The sequence below is a fragment of the Lycorma delicatula genome, chromosome 1 (assembly GCF_047948215.1).
Source record: "Lycorma delicatula isolate Av1 chromosome 1, ASM4794821v1, whole genome shotgun sequence".
NCBI lineage: Eukaryota > Metazoa > Arthropoda > Insecta > Hemiptera > Fulgoridae > Lycorma > Lycorma delicatula.
Window position 1 is genome coordinate 351,523,906 of NC_134455.1, and position 22,663 is coordinate 351,546,568.

General features: G+C 30.4%; 1 protein-coding gene across 4 annotated transcripts in view; it reads left to right on the top strand.

Moving 5' to 3' along the window:
- Ubqn (ubiquilin) overlaps positions 1 to 21,728 on the top strand; it is a 67,720-nt gene extending 45,992 nt beyond the window's left edge. For all 4 annotated transcript variants that reach the window (XM_075382510.1, XM_075382512.1, XM_075382509.1 and 1 more), the window contains 4 exons: positions 122 to 276; positions 5,424 to 5,607; positions 14,144 to 14,258; positions 20,450 to 21,728. In XM_075382510.1, coding sequence (XP_075238625.1) covers positions 122 to 276; positions 5,424 to 5,607; positions 14,144 to 14,258; positions 20,450 to 20,526 — 531 coding nt within the window. In that variant the 3' untranslated portion in view covers positions 20,527 to 21,728. The remainder of the gene's footprint in view (positions 1 to 121; positions 277 to 5,423; positions 5,608 to 14,143; positions 14,259 to 20,449) is intronic.
- The last annotated feature ends 935 nt before the right edge of the window (positions 21,729 to 22,663 follow it).

A 22,663-nucleotide genomic window follows, 5' to 3' on the forward strand; every position in this document is an offset into this window, starting at 1 on the left:
CTAACATGTAACATGTCTAATATTAATGAGTATTGCCATTCAGATATTTTATGAATTCAGTAATCCTGTCGTGAATTCTTTCTTAGCATTACTATTTTATTTTTTTTTTATTTTTATGCAGAACCAGTTCCAGACTATGTTGCCTCAGTTCCTTCAACAGATGCAAAATCCAGAAATTCAAAATATGATGACGAATCCTGAGGCTCTTGGTGCTCTTATGCAAATACAGCAGGGCTTGGAACAGTTGCAGAATTCTGCACCAGGGCTTGTTAATTCGTGAGTGTGATAAAATATGTTTTGTTATTAATTTATTGTGTTTTTATCATTTTTATTATATGAGGTATGATAAAAAAATAAAGAGAATTTTTTAATTCTGTGCACAATTTATTTTCGATTGAATTTAACTTTTTCTGGTGCAATACTAGTTCCGTCTGTAATGTGTATCTATATCTTCAGCGATATTAGACACAAAAACTACTGAGTAATAGGAAGTATTTTATTATGAATGGTGATGTATTTTGTTTGGCAGAAGAAAGGACTATATTAAGTTTTGGGTTCAAAATAGAATAAAGTATAGTGAAGCATTGAAGATGTTAGAAAAGGCTTTTATGAGTGATACAAATGGTTTCAAGAAGATTAAGACAGCAAAAGGGTTGGACATACTGACATATCAACACCAATGAAAATAAAGGATATTGTATTCAATAATTGTCAAATCAGTATTTGACTATTTTAGAGAAGCTGCTGAAGATATGGTAAATTTGTGTGGCTGTAAAATAGTTTTGGCTGACATTTTTGGTATGAAACAAGCAGCCGCAAAATTTCCTCCAAACTTGAGTTTTCAGTAAAAGCAACATCACAAAAACTTGCAGAACAATCATTAGCTGACATCGCTGATGATGGCTCAAAATTACTCAAATTCACCTGTCGTAATAGGTAACAAAATGTGGATGTACAGTTATGGTATTCAAACAAAGGGGCCAATCATCCTGATCGAAGCTTCCTGAAGAACAAAGTCAAAAAAATCATGTACATAGTTCAATTGAATATTAAGATCTTACTGCTTTTTTTTTACAATAGCAATGTAAATTATGAATTCTTATCAAAGGTTACACAGTCAACAAATGGGGTATTACTAAGCAGTTGTATGTCATTTATATGTTGGAATCCAAAGAAAATTGTCACAAATGTGGGCAAACAATTCCATGTTAATGCACCAGCTCACACTTCATTATTAATGGATCGTTATCTAGCTTAATTTAACATCATAATGATGATGTAACCTCCATATTCTCTATATGCAACACCCTTAGGTTTTTTGTTGTTCTCATTGATTAAGAGAACTTTAAAAAGACAATGTTTTGTGATAAATGAAATTATAAAAAAATAGTTTCATAAGTGAACATAAGGCTTTACCAAAAAACACTTCCCACTAATGTTTTAAAGATTGGAAGAGACTGGCATAAGTTTGTCATATCTCTGGGAGACTAGTTTGAAGGTGATGATACCAATATAAAAGATTAAGTAAGTAATAAATACTTTTTGATAAAAATAAAATTCTCATTGTTTTTTAATCATACCTCATATGTGATCAATTGTATATACATAATTGTAATGTTGAATCATGAATTAATCTTAATCGTTATAATTACACAATCTGTCTTTATGAAATATTGTAATAGTTTGACTTTGCTCTTTTTTTTTATTCTAAAATTTGTTATATGTGTTAAGTTAGTTATGCAGTTTCATTAAATTACTACTTTTATAAATTAAGGGATGAGCAGTACACAAAAATTTTAATTTTATCCCAGATAAAATGTTTTAAGCTCCCATCAGTAATTTTAATAGAAGGAGCTGTCTTCAAGAACAAACAATCAAATCTGTGTAGGTTTAAAAACTTATTTCATTACAGTCATACATACAGTAAGAGTCACATATTAATAGTGACAGGAAAATAAAAATGTTAATTCTGATTTTATTTATAACATCAATTTTCCAGTAGCATGGATGTATTTATTCAGTAGCAGTAGAATAAATTTATTCTGTGTGGACTTCTATTTTGCAGCAGCATTGAACAACAAATAGTGATGCTAAAAGCCTTTGTTAGTGATAAAAATAAATGAAATTGACAATAAAGAAATTTTAGTGAAAATAAAACCTGTCGAGATTTTTTTTGTGTGAATGAATTTTATTTTTATTGTTCTTTGTATACACTTTCATAATTTGCAAACAGAAAAAAATGTTTTTTTTCTTAATAAATAACTCTGATGATTAACCATTGTTTATTCAAGAAGCTCATTTTTTGTAATAAGATAACTATATTAAATAGTAAGTTTATTGCATGTTCATCAACAAAATATTATTTATAAGCATGTTAAATATTATTACGACAAATAATACTTAGAAAAAAGATTTTTGTGCTTGAATGAGTTAAAAAAAATTTTTGTTTGAAATTTATTGTTTCAGGAAGTTTCTGCAATACTTAATAGACATATTCCTCTCTTCAAAACAAAGAAAAAAGTTCATATGTAGTTTTTTAAACTCTTTGTTTTTGAGTCACAGTAATAAAAAATTTCATCCAGGTTTTTGTTTTAAAGGTCAACCTATATTAAATTCTGTACTAAAATTATATGGATACAAATTATTGAACAAAATTAATGGTTGAAAAATGACTTTCAGAAGTGTTAGTATATTTAACAGAACATTCTCTGACGAGACGTATCCAGATTCTGGGTCATAAGAAGCGATTTGTGATAACTAGTGATTTGTGTACTGAAACCTGGTAAAGGTAAATCTTGCCCATATCGCTGAGTCAATAGAAATTTTAACCTTGAAAAAATTTACTGCAGCCAATAAATTATTGGAATGGGTTTGGAAAAGTATGTAAAATAAAAGTGTGCTCTAGTGGACATGAGCAAATAACTATTTAATTTGTGTATTAACAAATTAAGGAAAAAGTTTTAATTTTTCACCAATAGCAGTTTTATTTTTTATCATATATAAAAATAAAAAGCATCAGTATATAGCTGAGGAAATTTTTCATAAAAAAACTCCTGGTTTTCTATGTGTAACTTTTTTCTATGAGCAAAACTGTATTCCTATTAGAGATAATTAAAAAATTCAAAAAGGTATGAATTCATAAGATCAAAGGCTGTATATTTTCTCTCAAGGCTATGAAATTTTTGAAGCATTTTTAATTTCTGATTGCCTGTTTATCCAGATCTACTGTGAAAATTTGCAAGTCGTTGATAAAACGCCTGTAACAATAAACAAATCACAAAAACTGGAAAAGTTGATAACAGCGTTATGTTCTTGAGCTTACTACGTACTTATTCCATAAGGGGTATCTCTGTATCTTAATCGCGTTGTTTTGAATTATCATGTCTGTTTTCTCAAGAGGATGGTTCATGATGAGTAGCAAAGTGAATGGAATACTACCATTAACAATAAATTTTGTCCAGTTTAAAATCACTGTGTCACCGTGGAGCTCCTTGTGTAGGAATAATCATCTAGAGGAGGTTATTGCTTGCCATTTGCATATAGGGCACACTAGGCTCTCTCTTGGATATCTGACAATTGCACCATTGGATATCTGACAGTTGCACCAGTTTGTACTTGCTGCAACTGCCAACCAACTGTACACCACATCCTTGTGGATTGTGTCTTTTATGTGGCATTGTGTCGCAAGTTTAAACTAGGGGCTAACATGCAAAATATACTAGGGAATAATGAAATGAATGTTATCTTACGTTTTACGATTTCTTAGGACCGTCCGTTTACATTCAATTATTTGAAATTTCTGTACTGTGTTTTAGCTGTTTGTAACCAATTTTAATTTTTAATATTTATTTGTTTAAAATATTAATATTGTGTCTAGGCACTGACAATGACACTTCATTATGCGACCAGAAAAAAGGATTGTAAAATCAGATAAAAGGTTTACCACAGTCTAATTTTGTTATTGTCAATAACCAAATTAAATTTAAAGACAACATTTTTGGAAAATTTAATTCTTATAATTCAGTGTTAAATAAAATTGAGGTCAATACAACCTTTAATTAATGATTTTTGTATACATAAATTATTGTTCTTACTGGTTCATTCTGTTAATGATTTAAACATTAACAAAAGAAAAATCCAGCATGAATTCTCAATGATTTCATCACTGAATTATTTCCAGTATGTAGAGTTATTTAAAGATACTCTTAGAAAACTGAGAGAAAGTGGGCCATTTTTAATAGTAACCATTAACAGATATTGTCTGTGATATAGAGAAGGTCTTTCAACAATTACACAAAGATTTCTACACATTGCAAATTCTCCACTTTAGGTATATAGAGAATATTACACTGTGAAGTTGTTCTCTCCCTATCTTACGTTACATGCATTTAGAAGATTGTAATTACAATCAGGAATAAATTTCATCAAATAGTTATTAGAAAACAGTGCATTAGCCGTGAAATTGTTCCACTATGTTGAAGTAACATTTATATGCATCTAATGATATTTACAAGTGAAGGCATTCCTTACAGAGTTTGAATGAAACTTGAAAAATCATTTTTCTCATAATTATTTTACATTTAATGTAAGGAGAACCTAATTTATATGAGTTCAGCACAAAGTGTTTAAAAAATTAACCTGTGACCTGTTTTGAAATGGAATACAGACCATTAATATTAGGTAAATTAATGTTCCTAGTGGTTAAAAATTGTACTAAAAATAATAATTAATTCAGTATAAAATAGAAGAAAGATTTTTTTATTAATTTGTAGTGCAACATTTCTTAGAATTTGTTATGTTTTTAGATGTTTTCAATAAAAATGGATTTTTTAGTGGTTTTTATTGACTTAAATCGCATCAATTCTCTCAGAATTAAATTTTCTGTAAATTTGTGTTAAACTTTAGTTTAATTAATTGAAATTTACAAAAATTATATTATGCCATAACTAAAAAGCATTTTGACTCCTATTTTTAGGTTTTACAACAATTTTCTAGAAACTACTAGAGATACAGTTCTCAGATTGAATATAGATCAAATAGTTTTGCTTAATAAATTGTATATGTTGAGCTTTAACATAAGCCTTATTTTACTTGTAGAGCGAGATCTGGATGAAGTCTACCACTTATTGTAACTTTAAAACAAAGCACTTTCAAAATTATGTTTGTATAAACCTTTTCTCTTTGTGTGAATATTTTTCATCGGTTATCTCATTTCTACATAAAAACTTTTAACAATTTTATTATTAAAAGTATTCCTTCAGATAAATTTGTGAAAGAAAATACATGTAATATGAGTGTTTGTTCCTCATAGAACATGTGTTCTTCAGTTATATAAGCAAATGTTTTATTATACAAGTATTTTCTAGGAAATAAATGTAAATAAGTAAAAAAAATAACATCTTAATTTATTATGTGTCATCCAGGTTTGGCTTGGGCCCAGTACCAAATTTGTCAGTTCCAACTGCTGGTGTAACACCGCCTACTACTACCAGTGCCCAAACGAACACTACTACAAACACAACTAACACATCCTCGACTACAACTCCTCCGCAACCCGGTTCAGGTGCAGCACAACCGGATCATTTTTCACAATTCTTGGCAAGACTGGTCAGTGAATTACCTACCTAAAAAAAATGTATTTAAAAGTTTGTCTCTCATTTCCATATTATTTGAAATTACTATGAAGGGGTTTGACTAAATGATTTTATTGTACACTTTATTTTCTTTTAGGTAATTGAAGAAATAGTTTTCTGAAGGAAATACAAAATGTCTACTGGTATTTTTAGGAGAAAGGCAGATAACAGATCAAATGATGTGTGTGTGTGTGTGTGTGTGTGTGTGTGTGTGTGTAACACTTGTCAGATATATAATTGATTGTAAAATAGAGTGAGCATATCATTCTACTAAATAGTAATGAGTGAAATTTAAGTTTTGAAGTTAAAAATTACTCCTGTGGAATTCAAGGAATTAAGACACTAACTAACAACACTCATACTTATTGTCAATTATTGAAGTATGAATTGTTTCATTTCAATGCTTGTTTATAACAGATAAACACCAGTGTGCTACTTTGTTCATACATATTTATATGGTAACCGATGTAAATACTCATAATGCAAACAGCTATCAGCCCTCTGGTCTGAAACATAGGAGCATTATTTAATAACAATTATTAGATTGATTTTATATGAGGAAGTTGGCTGCAGGAATGAAAAAAAAAATAACTGTATGAAGTATTAACTTCATGAAGTAGATGTGGTTCGGTCAATAAAAATAAAACATTCAATACGTACATACCACGTAGATTAAGTTCTATAAAAAAAATTAGAAACCTTTATATTTTTATCGTGATATTTAATGTTAAACATTTTTTTAATTTGTATTCTTTTAAAAGAAAACTCGCACTTGGGAAAGAAATTCTTTTAAAGATTATTTTTTAAATAATTTTTCATTATTGTAGATCAGTACATCCGATCAGAGAAGTTTTAATGGCAAGTATTATTGCTGATGGTGGTTGACAGAACTTCTTAAATAATAGTGGGCGAACTCTCCCAAACTTCCTTTTGTGATTTCTGGGCCACAACCAACTAGACAAAAGCTTGGGGTGGCTGTTGAAAATGTGAAATTATTGTACTTTATATGAAAGTTAATTTTTAGTAGGAATAGAAGAGAAATAAATGCCCAAACTTCCAGAAAAATTCCCGTTTTGGAAATATAATATGCTAGATTAAATTTTATTCTTATCGATAATCTAGAAACTCAGATCTTTTGCATCTAGGTTTACTTTTGGCTGACACTTCTGGTAATGACAAGTATTAAGTAAGTATTAATATTGATATGAAAATAAAAATATCCGTTACTAGTATTTTTAAGTTATTAAAGACAGTTTTTTATCGCTGTAAAATTTGAAAAAAAATTAAAATTCAGCTTAAGAGAAAGTTGAAGCATACCAAATTGGTCTTCAGTAAAAAATGGGTGATAAGAATTGATCCAATGTTTACTGAAATATTGAGGTTTCAAAATTTGAAAAATTAGAATAAAAATCAAACACAGAGGATTGTTTATAGATATATATAATCATATCACTTCGGAAAATTAAATGAATCTTTCTTCTTTTCTTCTCCAGTACAAAAATATTAAAATTCTAAAAATTTAATTGCACAGTGAGAGCGAGTACACAACCTTACAAGAAAGTGAAAAGTTGAGTTTTGAAAATCAGTCCATAGGTTGAGGAGTTATAAAAGCTTTAAACATTTTAATAGAAAAAAAGGACTGATATTGTACTTAATTTTTATTGTAATAGAAATAACGTTGACCTATATAATATTCCATTAAAGTTTAAAATATTGAAATAAAATTAAAACAGACGTTGAATTATAAAAAATAATAAAAGGGACGATCAGCCAGAATAAAAGATCTAAAAATAAATAAGATAAAATTATATCGGCATTTTTGTTGCACGCAAAACAGGAGTAGGAACTTTTAAAAATAAAATTCCTGTTTTCAAAACTTAAGAAAATTATTTATATATGTGATAATGTATGTATTCCTTTGTATTGTAATTTGAAAAATTTGTATCATTTAATTAATTCCTAGTAGAAATCTCAAAAATATCGTATGTTTTTAATAAACTTCAAAATTCTTACATTTGTATTTAGTTTCTGTGGACTTTATTCATACCATTATTTTACTCTGAATAAAATGTTCGACAAGTTTTGTTTAAAACTTATTAGTTTATTGCTATTTAAGAAATGACACCTAACATAATATAGTTGTTCTTCAACTTCAATCTTTTTGCCTTTTACCCCAGATTTCTGAAAAACTACTGAAAATACATTTATGCAACTATTCTTTCCATTTTCAGATCAGATTTCACATAAAACCACTTAATTTGGGCCCTAAGAATTAATCTGGCTTAATTTTACCAAAGGGGCAGAAATCTGTGCGAAATGTTTTGCCAGCTGACACTGTATTAAAGTTTTTCCAAACTTATGTTGATATGAACTTTCTTATTTATTTTCACCAATAGAATATGTCCTGAAATTATTACATTCTTTGTGGATCGCCATGTGTGTATAAGGGTGGGGTGAAAAAATCCAAGCCTCACACAAGATGGTGTTAGTGCACAACTTTCAATGGCATTGGATGATTCCATTCTTCATTAGCGTACTGTGAGTTTCAAGTTGCTGTGTTTTTAGTTTAGTATTTACAGTTCATCATCGAAAAAGTGTTTCAGTTCGTTTGGAACGTGGAAAAAGTGAAAATTTGTACAGTGAGTAAATAATTTTTTTCTGAAAGGCTTAAGTACAAAGGAAATGAAAGAAGAGCTTGATTCAATATTGGGAAACTTCTCCATCAAATACAACCGTTAAATACTGGGTCGCAGTTTAAAAAGGGTCGAACTCACACTAGCGATGAATTATGCAGTGAAGGCCCTTATGAAATGACGATTATGCCAGAAATTATAGAAAAAGTGTATAAAATCGTTTTGGCAGATTGGTGAACGACAGTGAATGAGTTAGCACAGTCTGTAGACATGTCAACAGTATGCGTGTGCAATATTTTGCTCGAACATTTGGCCATGAACAAGCTTTGTGCTAGAAGGGTGCCACATACGCTCATTCCCAACAAAAAACAATGCCGAAAAATATTTCAAGTGATTGTCTCAGGCTCTTTTGGCGCAATTCATAGGAGTTTTTACATCAATTTGTTATGTCTGATGAGACTTGAATTCAACACTACACTCTTGAGACAAAACAGTGAGTTGAAAAAGGTCAATCTGCTCCAAAAAAAAGCAAAAACAACTTTTTGCTCCAAAAAGTTATGGCAATTTGGCAATTGTTTTTTGGGATGCACATGGAATAATTTTTATTGATTATCTTAAAAAGGGTGAAACAATAAATGGTGAATATTACGCAACCTGACTGCAGGATCTCAGCAATGAGATTAAGAAGAAACTACCGCATTTGGAACAAAAAAAGTCCTTTTCCATTAAGACGATGCTCCAGCTCGCACTCCATCATTGCAACGGTAAACATCAACGAAGTGTGGTTCAAATTGCTTCAACAACATCCATATTTACCTGATCTGGCTTCCAGTGATTATCACTTGTTTCCTAATCTAAAAAAATTGCTTGGAGGGAAGAGATTTTTGTCCAATAATGAAATTATTGCCACCATAGATTGTAATTTTAAAGAGTTGGATAAATCGATGTACCAAACTGGTATAAGCACTCTTGTGGAACAGTGAGCTAAGGTATAAACCTTAATGGTGACTATTTTGAAAAATTAATCAACATTTTCCCAGAAAGATGTTATTTTCTTATTCAGCCCGGATATTTTTCACCCTGCCCTTGTATATAAATTGAAATTTTCCTGGCTCATGATGATACTTAGGGTGATGTTTTCATTGTTGCACACTGATTGCAACACTTTTTGGGTGTATATTCCTTAGCAGTATTTAATTCATGAGAATGTATGTATATTCTGAACAGACCTCATATGTGTGTGTGTGTGTGTGTGTGTGTGTGTTCCTTTAAATAGCCTGTTATAAAAAATTTACAATTTTGCATGTGATTTTGGTTCCAGCAAAGTTCTCTGTTCCTTTCAATTCAACAACTTGCTGTACTTTTAATAATTTCACTCTACATAATGTGTTAAATCCCTCTCCTAATTTTAAAATTACAAAATTTATCTAGATAATAGAAAATTATACATGTTGATTCATAACATCTAAATTGTTAATTGTCATAGTGTTGTTGAATACATGACAGACAAAATACCATCTGCATTAACAACTGCACAAACTAATCTCTTTTGACTGAAGATTTTTCTGTTCCAACACAATGGGATCATAATAAATAATACTGTACAATTGTGCCTACTTATCATACTGATGTAATTAAAAGTGAACTCAACTGATAACATTAATGAAGTTAAAAAAGGATTCATTTCATTTATCAGATTGTCTTTAAGAAATTGATGAACAACTAAGCTTTTTGTGAGGGGTCTTTCAAATTTAGCACAAAAAATTGACAGATTGTGGTGGTGACATTGATTTTCTTTTTTTTTAATTTTTCAAGCGCCATTTGTTTTCAGTAGTTTATGAAAAATCATTGTGGTGCACTTACTGCATGCCTCAACGACTTTGACAAATCATAAAAATTTATTATTGAAGTATGGAATCTGCTACAACTATGTATCATACACTTTGTGATATTTATGGTGTGCATAATTGACCAAACAAAAGCAATTCATTCGAAAAATTTTAAGAGAATTTTCTCTACTTGATGTTGAAACGCCAATTTAAAAGAAATGCATGGAGTCAAGAGAATACTGCTGCTGTAATTGCAAGTGTTTGTGAAAATCAAAATTTATCTATTTCACATTGTTCACAAGAATTGTTTTCTCCTAAAAATTTAAGCCATGGGACCATTCTATGCATAGACAATTTGCTGACTGGATTCTAGAGCAGCCCAAAATGGATCCAAATTTTCATCAAAAACAGTTTTCTTTTCAGATGTGGCTCATTTTTGGATTAGTAAACAAGCAACTTGCCATATTTTAGATGATTCCAATCCAAAAATGATTCGACAGCGACCATTGCATTCAAAATAAGTCACTGTTTGGTGTGAATTGTGGGTTGGTGGCATCATTGGGCCATTTGTTTTTTTCAAAAATGTGCAAGGAGATGCTGTTATTCTAAATGGTGAACACTATCAAGTTATGGTTTCTGATTTTTTGTTTGCAAATTTGGAAACTTTTTTTGTTTGAATGAGATTTTTTTTAACAGGATGGTGTTACATGCCACACAGCTCCTAAAACAATTCAGTTAATGCATCAAAAGTTTGGTGATTCAATAATTTCACAAAATTGTAATCGTCAGTTGGCCACCAAGATCATGTCCATTTGACTCCTTAGACGTTTTTCTCTTGGGGATTGTGTTAACTCACATTATGCTAAGTCTGTTGCAAAAAACCACTAACGATTGATTGGCGATTTAAAACAAATATTCAATGCGTTAATAGTAAAATTCAAGCTGATTTGTATAAAAAGAGTCACACAAAATTTTATTGATAATTTGGATCTGTCAAGCAAAGCTGTAGAAGCCATATGAATGATACTGTTTTTCGAACATAATGTAATGTTGAAAGCTTCAAAATAAAAAAAAAATTTGTGGTTGATATTACACATGCTATTTGTTTTATTGCAATTTTAGTTTTTGCACTAAAAATGAAAGACACTTTAGAAGTGCTAATGTTGTATATCTTTATAATTCTCTATGAAGATTTTGTTATACTGTTGTTAAGTACTCTTTTCTTCGATGATAATAACATAAATCACTTCAAGAGTGGTAAATATGCTTTACCATGAATATAAAACAAGGAAAATGGTACATAGTGTTGTAATACATTATATAGATAGTGTCAGAGATGGATAGGTACACTGCTCCACAGATAAAAAAAAGGAACTACTTCAGCATTTGCCTGAAAGGATCAAGGGAAACCATGGTAAAAACCTAGTTCATAACAGCATCACAAAATGTACAATTAATTGTAAAATAAAAAATGTCATCTGAATAAAATTCTCATTAATTATTTAAAATATAAACAATGAAGTAATGTTAAGATACAAGGGTTATTTTTTTTTCAAGGTCTGATTGGTCACGAAATTAAAACCACAGCGAAATAAAAAATTTTTTATTTGTAACAAGTACTTACATATTTACACTATTTCTCTACATGGTCGCCACTCCGATTTAGACATTTCTCGTATCCTGATACCAACTTTCCAATACCCTCGTCATAGAATGGAGCCGCCTGTGTTTACAGCCATGTTTATACGCTGGTCTGCAGGTCGATGTCTGTGCCAAAATATTGTCCTCCTAGCCAGCGTTTCATGTGAGCAAAGAGGTGAAAATCAGATGGAGCCAAGTCCAGGCTGTATGGTGGGTGATCAAACAATTTCCAACAAAAACGCTCCAGGAGCTTTTTTGTTATAGCTGCAGTATGCGGCCGAGCATTGTCATGTAGAAAGACAATGCGTGATGACAACATTCCTCTCAGCTTATTCTGAATTGACGTTGAAGAGTCACGCAGTATGAGGCTGCAGTGATGGTCGTGTAATGTTCCATGAATTCCACCAAAAGAACTCCATTTCGGTCTCTGAACACAGTAGCCATACACTTTCTGTTGGAGAAGGTTTGCTTGAACTTCTTTGGTTTACTGGGAGAATGAGAATGCATCCACTCTTTGGATTGTTCTTTTGTTTCTTCAGTTTCAAAAAGGACCCGCGTCTCGTCCTCTGTGACAATTTTGTTCAAAAAAATCTTCTCCTTCATTGTGGTAGCGCTGGAGAAACGTTAGGGAGGCGTCCATTCTCATTATTTTGTGATGGTCGGACAGCATCTTGGGAACCAATCTCGCACACAGTTTGCGGTACTGAAGTCTTTCACTCACAATGGTGTAGAGAGCTGACCTTGAAATTTCAGGAAACTAATCACTCGATACAGAAATTGTGAACCGACGATTTTCTCAAATTGCCTCATCCACTCGCTCAATGAGATCATTGGTTGACACTCGCTTCCTTCCTTGACTGCCTGCCTCATGAACATCTGTATGTTCTACAGAACTTTAAAGCATGTCCTGCGTCCTGCATCATTGTCACACTTTGCTGTCACTCATTGAAGTTTCACCGTACACATTACTTATTCGTCGATTAATTTCAGCCGCATTAACCCCTCAGCCTGAAGAAATCGAATTACCGCATGCACTTCACACTTGGCGGGAGATGCTATTGTTGTAGACATGTTTACGTGCTAGCTGCGTGTTCAGAACTAAACGAAGTGACGCGGCGTGATTGAAGGCCATCCTAGAGAAGCTGCGCAACACATATGCGCAAAGGTTCATCCGATTTTTGCGTGGGTTTCTATTTCGCGACCAATCAGACCTTGAAAAAAAATAACCCTCGTACATACATAATGCTAAATGTAAAAAAAATAATTACAAAATAATTTACAATCCAGATGTAACGAAAATTATTTAAGCACATATTTATATATACATTAAATAGAGATGCAGAAAATTCAGGGGATTTTTTTTAATTTTTGAAAATCATTGGCAGAATAATATTCTTTTTCATTTAAGAAAATTTTTTAATTTTATTTTAAATGAATTGGTGGGAAGATTTTTTTTAATATTATGATAAATTTAATAAAAATAGCAACCATTATTTTAGCCGAAGCATTTTCTGGAGTCACAGTTCTGTTATCCAGATTGATGAAGTAGATATTATGTTTTAAGAATAAGTAACTGTTCTTTTTATCAAAGATTTGCATATTCATAAATCTAAATAAGGGTCTACAAGACTCTTATGGGTATAGTATAGTTTTGTATGTTGAAAACTTGTTCTGTCATTTTTAGGGACCCCTAAAAAATATATTTTAGACATAAATATACAAAAGCATGATAAATATTTAATAATGATGACAAGTTTAGCATTTATTAAAATATGTTGAAGCACGTTACATGCCTACTGATATATTTTATCGGGCTACAGTCTTCAGGAAAATTCTTCACTTTTTAGTCACTCAAATAAATCATATTTTGTAAAGATGCTTTAATGCAAATTAAAAAAATTACAGGTTAATAATAAATACTTTTCCTTTATTTTTTTGTTTTTTATAAAACAGCTGATAAGCAAGCTGCTAGACAGCTGCAAACTTAGTCACAAAAATGAAAACATGACATACTAATGATCAAAACAGATAATTACAGGCAATTAATATTTGAAACTTGCGAGTTTTGTTTTGAAAGGTTACAGTTTTGTTCGTACGTACTTGTAGTTTTGCATTATGTTTTTTATGACTTGTACTCTAGTAAAATTTCAGCAAAATTTCTAGTAAAATCTTTAAATAAAGTATCTGGCCAATCAGAGGAGCGAATTTCTTTGCAATATATTACGTGTGACATATAGTAGAATAATATATATGAAAAATTAGTTAAGTAGTTTGGTATTAGCGGTTAGTCAACAGTTGGCATTTCTGTATGGAGTTAAGCAATATTTTGGGTTTTGTATTGCAGGATTTAAATTTATGTAGTTATAATTAAGGCACATTTTTATGATAATTATATTTATTTTTTCAGTTAGCAAATACTGGTAATCCAGCTGCAAATAATCAACCACCAGAAGAGAGATATAGGTCTCAGCTGGAACAGTTAACTGCCATGGGTTTCCTTAACAGAGAAGCTAATTTACAAGGTAAGGGTGAATGACGATAGAAGTAGAAAATTTCTTTTCATTTCTTCATTTTTCAAAGTTTGTCACTTTTTTAGTTTGTCAAATAAACGTTTTCATGAGAGGAGTGCTTATTTTAGTTTTTTTATTACATTAATTAATATTAATTTGATTTCCACTTTGAGAATTCTTATTAAAAAAATATTAAACTGATAAGCATTTACTTAAATATGTATATAAAAACCCATGTAGGCGGTGCAGCATTTTTGCAACACTACAAATTAATAATCTTTTGAAAATAAATAGAGGTTTTATTCATCAGTACATAATAATCAGTTTCTAAGTATCAGTCTACACAATTTATACTTATCGCCATCAGATAATAATCTAATAGCCCATTTTTGTATTAAAAACTCGTACAATTGTTTGATGGTACTTCAAGAGAGGACATTATTTTTTTAGATGGGACTAAACATAATAAATATTTATTAAGAAAGACAAGCTTAGCGTTTTATTATTAGGGTGCTTTAAAGCAAAACAGTACTGTTTGATTCTGTTAAAAACAAAATCCATGAGAATTTATCATCTAATAACACACCCTGAAATTTGGCTCTGTAGATAATAAAAATACTATTGTTGTTGTTAATGAGAATTCTATCCTCACGATCAGCATTGTTACGTCTACTTGAGAAGCAGAATGCAATGGTTTTATTCATAATTGATTTCAAACTATCCAGTGAATAATTTTTTGAATTGCAATAAAATTTTCAATTCATTTTAAATAATTACTTTCAGATATAGCTACAGTTGTCGTCTGAAAAAAGAGTTAAAATGAATGACTAGAATATTTTGAGTCATGTCATTAATAAACATTTCTTTGAGGCACTTGAAGTGAGGACCTAAATTTTACATGTATATTCTTTTCAAAAGATGCATATTCAACTACTTGTTTATCGGTCGGTAAGGTATGATTTTAACCAGTTGTAAGCAGTTTCAAAAAATGTGGAATAAATCGAATGCTTTAATGAGATCACAAAAAAATTTAAAGTTGAATCTTTTTGTTATTTATGCTATTTAAAATATTTTCCTAAAACTATGCTGAAAGTTTGTTAATATGTTAATTTTTTAAAGAAATGTTATTAAAAGTTTATTAGTCATAATTTTTTCAAATATTAAAAAAAAAATATTGACAGCAATGAAATCAGCCAGTAATTTTTTATCTTAAGTGTCAAATGTTTCTTAAGCAGAATAACAACAGAAGTCTTAATCCTAAGACAGATAGGAAATACTAAGTTGTTGAAAGATTCATTAATAGAATTTTCAAATAATAAATTTCTAGATAATAGCCTTTTAAAATACTGGCAGGAATTTCATCAATATCCACAGAATATTTATTCTTTATTTAAAATACAATTTTTATATCCTGCGAATCAACAAAGAATAAAAATATTGATTCATCAAGAAAACCATTTCAATCTTTGACATGGATTCAATAGTTTTTGAAATACTGGAATGGAAATTTATTAAATTTTACTACCTGAATAAGGGAGGAGGCATATCAGAAGAGTTGTTTAATATATTCTGGTGAAGTTAGTTCCAAATCTGCTTTTATTTTTGATAAGTGCCCACATAGATTTAGGTTTATTGTTTGAATTAGAATATTAAACTGTCATAATGTAAACATTTAGCAGTAGGAGTAACCATAATGGAGATAGATGTTGTGTGTCAAAATAATTTTGGAAGTTATCAGCCAAATTAATTTTACTTATTTCACAAGATTTCTTTGCAAGTTAGATTTTACAATTCTTTTAGTAATCCACTCACATTTTTTATTATGTTTAAATTGTTCCTGTTTTTTTTACTAAAGGACAAGCTAAAAAGGTCTTTTATAATTGCAGAAGTATAGATTCTGTGCTTCAGCTGTAACCGTTTTCTATTTCACTTCTGATCACACACAATCTATGCATGGTGCTTTACTTAAAGTGGCTATTGTTAGGATCTACAAAAGTACAAGATATAAAATAATCTGAAATGGGAACCACTCTTTTTATGCTTCCAAATAATCATACCAAATTGGTACTTTATAGTCTCAAAACACTGTTAGCATCACTTTATTGGCTGATGTAGATTTTGAATTTTTGCTTGGTGAGCAATCAAACATTTTTCTATTCCGTACTCTGATGATTGGATTCTGTCTCAAAATGATGAATTTAAGTTTTCTTTCAAGTTGCAGGCCATTCTAAATAAAAGCATTACCTTCTGTTAAAAACCATCATTTAAGTTCCATAAAAATCTGAATTTGGCTGCCTTGTTGATTATACAAGTAACCTCAGAAGTCAAGCTGTTGATTATACAAGTCAGCCACCTCAGAACCTACCTTGAAAATGGGTTTTGTGCTAATCCAGTTTTCATGGATAATGGAACAGACAGTGTATTTGGTAATTTTCACTGTATTTGATTTACACTATAAATTTCTCAAATTTTTATATGTCTTCCTTACAAATAGGATCATTTATGCAATTTTGAAAAGCGTCAGACAAAACTTTCTCTAGTCTTCACTACATTGAAAATCAAAAACACTTGTTTCGCCTGATTTAAATCTTTCAATCCACTTATAAAAATTTTCATGGTTAGTATAGAGTAGGGCCTCCCTTAATTGAGGTGACCGGCCGCCGTGGACAAGTAGCATATCGGCCTTTCATCTGATGGTTGTGGGTTAGAATCCTGTTCAGGCATAGCATCTTTTCACTGTGCTATAAATCATTCATTAAATCCATAATTAGAATTGGGTACAAAAAGTCTGAAGTACAGTAAAACTAAAAAAAAATTAACCTAAATGTTTACTCCATGTACTGTGCACTCCATGTCCATGAATTTTATTATTACTTATTACTGAAGATTATTCATTTGTTATGCTGAATTACTATTGCATAGTAACTAGTATTGCATATTTACAGTACGTGACAGTAAAGCAGAACAATAAGTTCTTTTTAGTTTCTGTTATCTACTATACACGTAAAGATTGGCCTGCATTTTGTGAGAATGTACCAGCTGTATTGTAATAAAGTGCAGTAGCTGTAGTGTTATGTTGTTTACTTAGTGTATTGTGGTTATGTTATAATGTTGTAATTGTTTTTAATACTATTGTGTTGTAATGGCTAGTTGTAGCGAAGATGTTACTAATACAAAATGTAAATGGATGGTAGTGTCAATGGACAAAAAATTAGAAGCAATTAAAAGATGAAATTCTGAAGAAGTGATTAAAAAAATTATAAGTTTGGTGTCCAGTATGTGGCCTTATTTTGCAAGAAAAGACTATTCAACTTAAAAAATTGAATGGTCCAGAAACATTTTTCGCCAATAAAGGCTGGCAGGAGAAATTTAGAAATTGTCACAGCATAAGATAATTAGCCATATCAGGGGGGAAATTATCTGCCGATACTGGTATTACTGCTAATTTTATTTGCTGCTCTTGTTCAATCAGAAATCTGCAGCCAGAACAAGTATATACACAAATCAAAAGTATTAAATTTTAGAATACTGCCATCGAAAACATTAGGATCAAGGGAAGAAGCTTCTGCACCCGGCTTTAAAATTAGTAAAGAGCGAATAACTGTTTTCTGACAACAAAGTAGCTCTTCTTGTGATCAGCAAATCTGCTAAGCCTAGGTCAATAAAAGATTTAAAATTAATTCATTGCCTGTTAACTACGCTAACCAAAAATTGGCATGGATGACTGCAGACATTTTTGAGAATTGGTGTAACCACAGTTTTGTCCAGCACGTGAAAAATTATCTACAAATAAAGAAATTATCACAAAAAGTAGTTCTGTTGTTGTACAATGTGCCCTGCTCTCCATCTGAAGATATTCTAATTTTGGGGAACATTAAAACAATTGTTTTTCTGCCAAATGTGACACCCATTTGTCAGCTATGGTATCACAGTGTCATAGCAGTAATAAAAATCCATTATAAATGAAATATCTCATATTCTAGCATCAGAGCTTCAAGTTATGCCTGCATTAAGGGCATTGACCACATAAAACATGTAATTTACATGTTGGCAGAATCATGGAATTCAATCGTGGGGGGGGGGGATCAAACAATAATCAATAAATCATTTACAAAAATGTGGCCAGAAATTTGACAGGTTAACAATCAGAAAGTTTTGTGTACTTTTCTCTCGAATAAGGAGTTTTGTGATTTATTAGAAAATATACCAGGATGTGAAAATGTCAAGAAGGAAAATGAAGTTCAAGACTGATTTGAATCTGATTCAAGGGAACAAACATTTAAAATTTATGATGATGATAAGATTGTGAAAGAGAGATTGTGACAGAGAGGTTAATAAAATCTCCAGTGATGAAGACAAACCAGTTGATGAAATGGAAAAAAAATTGGCCATAATGAAGGGAATATTTCTCACAAAATCGGTCCAATATTTAGAACAACGAAACAATGTTCTGTTCCTTGACCTAATGGTAGTACGAAACTGGCATGATTGCACTGCTATGGACTGTGTTACTCGGTTAAGACAAAAGAAGGTGACAGACTTTTTCATTAAAAAATCAAAGTTAAGTTTATTCGAGTGTGATTAGTGACTATTGATTTAATTATTTTTAATTTGTGGCCTATTCTGCTACCAATTCGATATTAATATGGTTTGTTTCCCGAATTCAAGAATGAAACTTAACATCTCTTATTAATTGCAGATTCTGTTATCTGAACTGGCAACACCCTCAATTACTTCGTTTAAGAGAGATCCTAATGTACTTTTTACCATCCTAAAGTGAATTTCAGCTGGTTTTCCTCTTGAAATAAAAATCAAAATCTTATCAGAGCTTACTGTTCTTCCACAGTCCGTGTTTCAAGCGGAGGCAATATTTTGAAATAAACAAAAGAGTTAATAATAATGAAAATTTCAAACTATTTTCTGTCATAGGAGCCAACTTGACCACAGTTTTAGTTTTAAATAGTATTTCCACTACTGCCATTTGTCTCTTTAATCATTCAATAATTATTACTGAATGACCCTTGTATCACCCCAGAAATGAAAAGTCCTTGGTTAGGCTTTGTTTTCTGTTTAATGTGATGGTTAATTTCTGGTTTAATACGATGGAAGCATAATGGTAATAATAGTACTTATATTTATTGGTTTCCATTCTGTAGTTTTGATAATTTTTCAATCTGTCCTTAAGGGATATAGCTCTGACCTTACTTGTAGGTAGTATATTATGTTTTAATTATAGGCATTAAGCAACTTTGTCATGAGATTGTTCAGTGTGCTAGTTGACTATTGCTAATTCACATGTACTATTGACAGTGTGCTAATTTTAATTTGTTATTTTTAGTTTTAGAATTGATACTAATAATTTTATTTATTATCAAATTATGGAACTGACTCCAGGTCCCTATTGCCCATAAACTAGCCAGAGCGATTGATGATCGATGTATGTAATTGATGTACAAGGTTTGTTTTAAAACTTTTTTTGGATAGGACAATAGTCTCCTATCCCCACTCACTCTAATGATAGCGCCTTGGTTTCCGCATTATAGTCATAAATTTTAGACTCATCTATTTTAATGTTTTTTCAAAATGTTTTCATTGGCATCTGTACAGTCAGAAAGGTTAACATGTTAACCCGAAGACCGTCACTAATGTTAACATGATCCTAATCATTGGTCGACAAATATGGGACAATTGTTGCGAAGATGCGACGGATGTTAAAAATTGTACTGCATGATTCTGTGGTTATGCCTGCGTCCTCAGCAGTCTTCAATTAAGCTGTTCATAGTGCTGCAACATGCTCATACCGTCTTCCCCAAGATCTTATTGAAGCATTTTATTGAAGTGTCTGAAAGTTTTACCAAATGCGATGCAAAATTTTAACACAGACATGTCGTTCTTCAAGAGCTTTTATTTTTACTGTGTTAAAAATTCAACGAGAGATCAGTAATGTGTTTACTCAAAACATTATAGCTCAAAAACTAACAACAGTTGCGTGACACAAACACATTATGTTTTCAGAAGTTGTCCCTAGTCAGCACCACTTGTTCGAACATGTTCTATGCACCAGTTGGCATTCAGTTATAAAATTTTGTAATTTTTTCAGTACACCTCATATGTATTCACCGCTTGAATACCCCATATAATGTAAATAAATGTAAAACTATCACACAACATTTCTAATGAAAGTTGTGTTTATTCTGTTTCAGCTTTGATTGCAACTTTTGGTGATATCAATGCGGCGGTAGAGAGGCTTCTTGCCAACGGACAGATGACTCAAAGCTAACATTCCCCCATTAGAATTATTTTCTCTTACTACTATTACTATTATTACTACTACTTTAATTCTGGACCCTGCAAAAAATGTCTCCACCACATAATCTGTTGTTCGATTAAATAATTACTGAGTATACATAACGTCTATGTATAACTATTTCCTACCTGCAACCCCTCAACTCGCTCTGACAAATGATAACTTCAGTTATGTTTGTAATATTTTTGTTAATAATATTTTCATTAAATAAATAATCTGTTTATCAGTTTAGAACGTTTCAATTTCTGTTTGAAACAAAATAAATAAAAAAACATGAAACGTTAAGCTTCTGTGTTTTAATAGTTCTCTAGTCTAGATTTAACCGGTGTTATAAATTTTATCTGTATGATGGCTCAACACTATAGTAAGAAGACAACTCTATATTAATCACAACTACAGTCTCTACACCGCTCAGAATTTATAATTTAATATTACTGTGCACCCATTTTTGTTTAACAAAATTATTACTCTTTATTATATTTTTTTAATATAAATTATAAATATATTAATTTAAACTTGTGCTTCTTTTGTATTGGTATTATAAGATTCATTTGTTAATATATAAATCATATATATTATAGCGAACAGTATGTTAATATATATAAATAATTCTATCAGTGTATAAAATTTTATTTTTCATTATTGTGGCGTTGTAGTATAAATGATGTTACAAAGAATAATATATTTGATAATATAATGGTAATAATTGAATGTATACATGGAATAAAAAAATATATAATATATATATATAAATATTTCTTTTCATTTTATCCGATGATGTGCTTTCATTATGAAAAGATGTTTAAAAATTGCAAAACTTTATGGATATTTAGTGATAATTTTTTCTTATTAGATTTGGGCATGGAGTTTTTAAGAATTTCACTGTAATAAATAAAAGAATAGGGCCAAATTTTATTTGTGTATTGTTTTTATTTTAAATGATTATCTAATTAATTGCGGTCTGATGTATAAGCAATTAATAAAGTGTTGAAATTGTAATATATAGTAATAATATAGCATATTATTTAATATATTTATATATGTTAAATAAAATTTCATTGTTATGTTTACTTATAGGATATTCAAATTACTGTTTCTTTTTTTGGTTTTTTTTTTTTTTGTTAAAAATGTATTATTTGTAATTGTATTTTGGAATGAGTAAATGGTTTATTGTATTTATGATTGTACAGATTCTTATTGCTAAAAAAAAAAAAATGTTACCATTCCCGGCCAGTTAGATTTTTGTGTACATAATATAAAAAATATATACCTGCTGTTCATAAAGTATAGTATGGCAGCCTTTATTAACATTCTGACATTAAACATAAAAAACTCATAACGACCTTTTTTCAGTATGAGAACGTTGCAGTCTAAGATCCCAGATTTCCCTGTGGAGAGTAAGTCAAAAATTTGAAAGAGTGGGGTTGTGACCCATAATTTAAAGAACATTGACAAAATAGTTTTGACGTAAAAAAAAAAATTCAGCTATAATAAAAATCCAACCAAAATGACAGTTATTTAATATTTTTCAAGTTTTCAAAAGCAGCCTATTTACTTCCAAAGAAGTGGCTTGTACCAAAAAATGATCATTTTTTGTTAGCATTTGTTGATTGTTATTTTTGTAATGTTTCATTGTGGAGTATTTATTTAAGAGATCCTTTAGACCAGTTTTTGAACTGGCTGTGAAAAAATTACGGTAAGCTTTAGCCTGAATATTCTTAAATCAAAATTTTTATATTTCACCGCCCTTTAAAATTATATCATAGTCTACTCTTTACGTTTAAAAGTTTTGAGTTAAGGTCATGAGTGTTTGGGATGCGGTAGATTCATACCAAAATAATAGATCATTTCAAGGTAGGAGCATTTGCTTAATTTAATTTTTCTCTTTAACATTGAAAAATTATTTAAGGGTTGCTACATGTTGCAAACACTGTGTATAAGTGATGCTCCTATACTGTTGCTCAGCAACAGTATATTATATATCATTCAGGACATTAATAGAAGCAAAAATGTTCCTATGAAGATATATCTAAAAACTCTCATTTTTAATTACAACATTCTAGCAAAAAAATATTCACTGTGATTTCTGCTTGATTGAAGCCTTATTGAG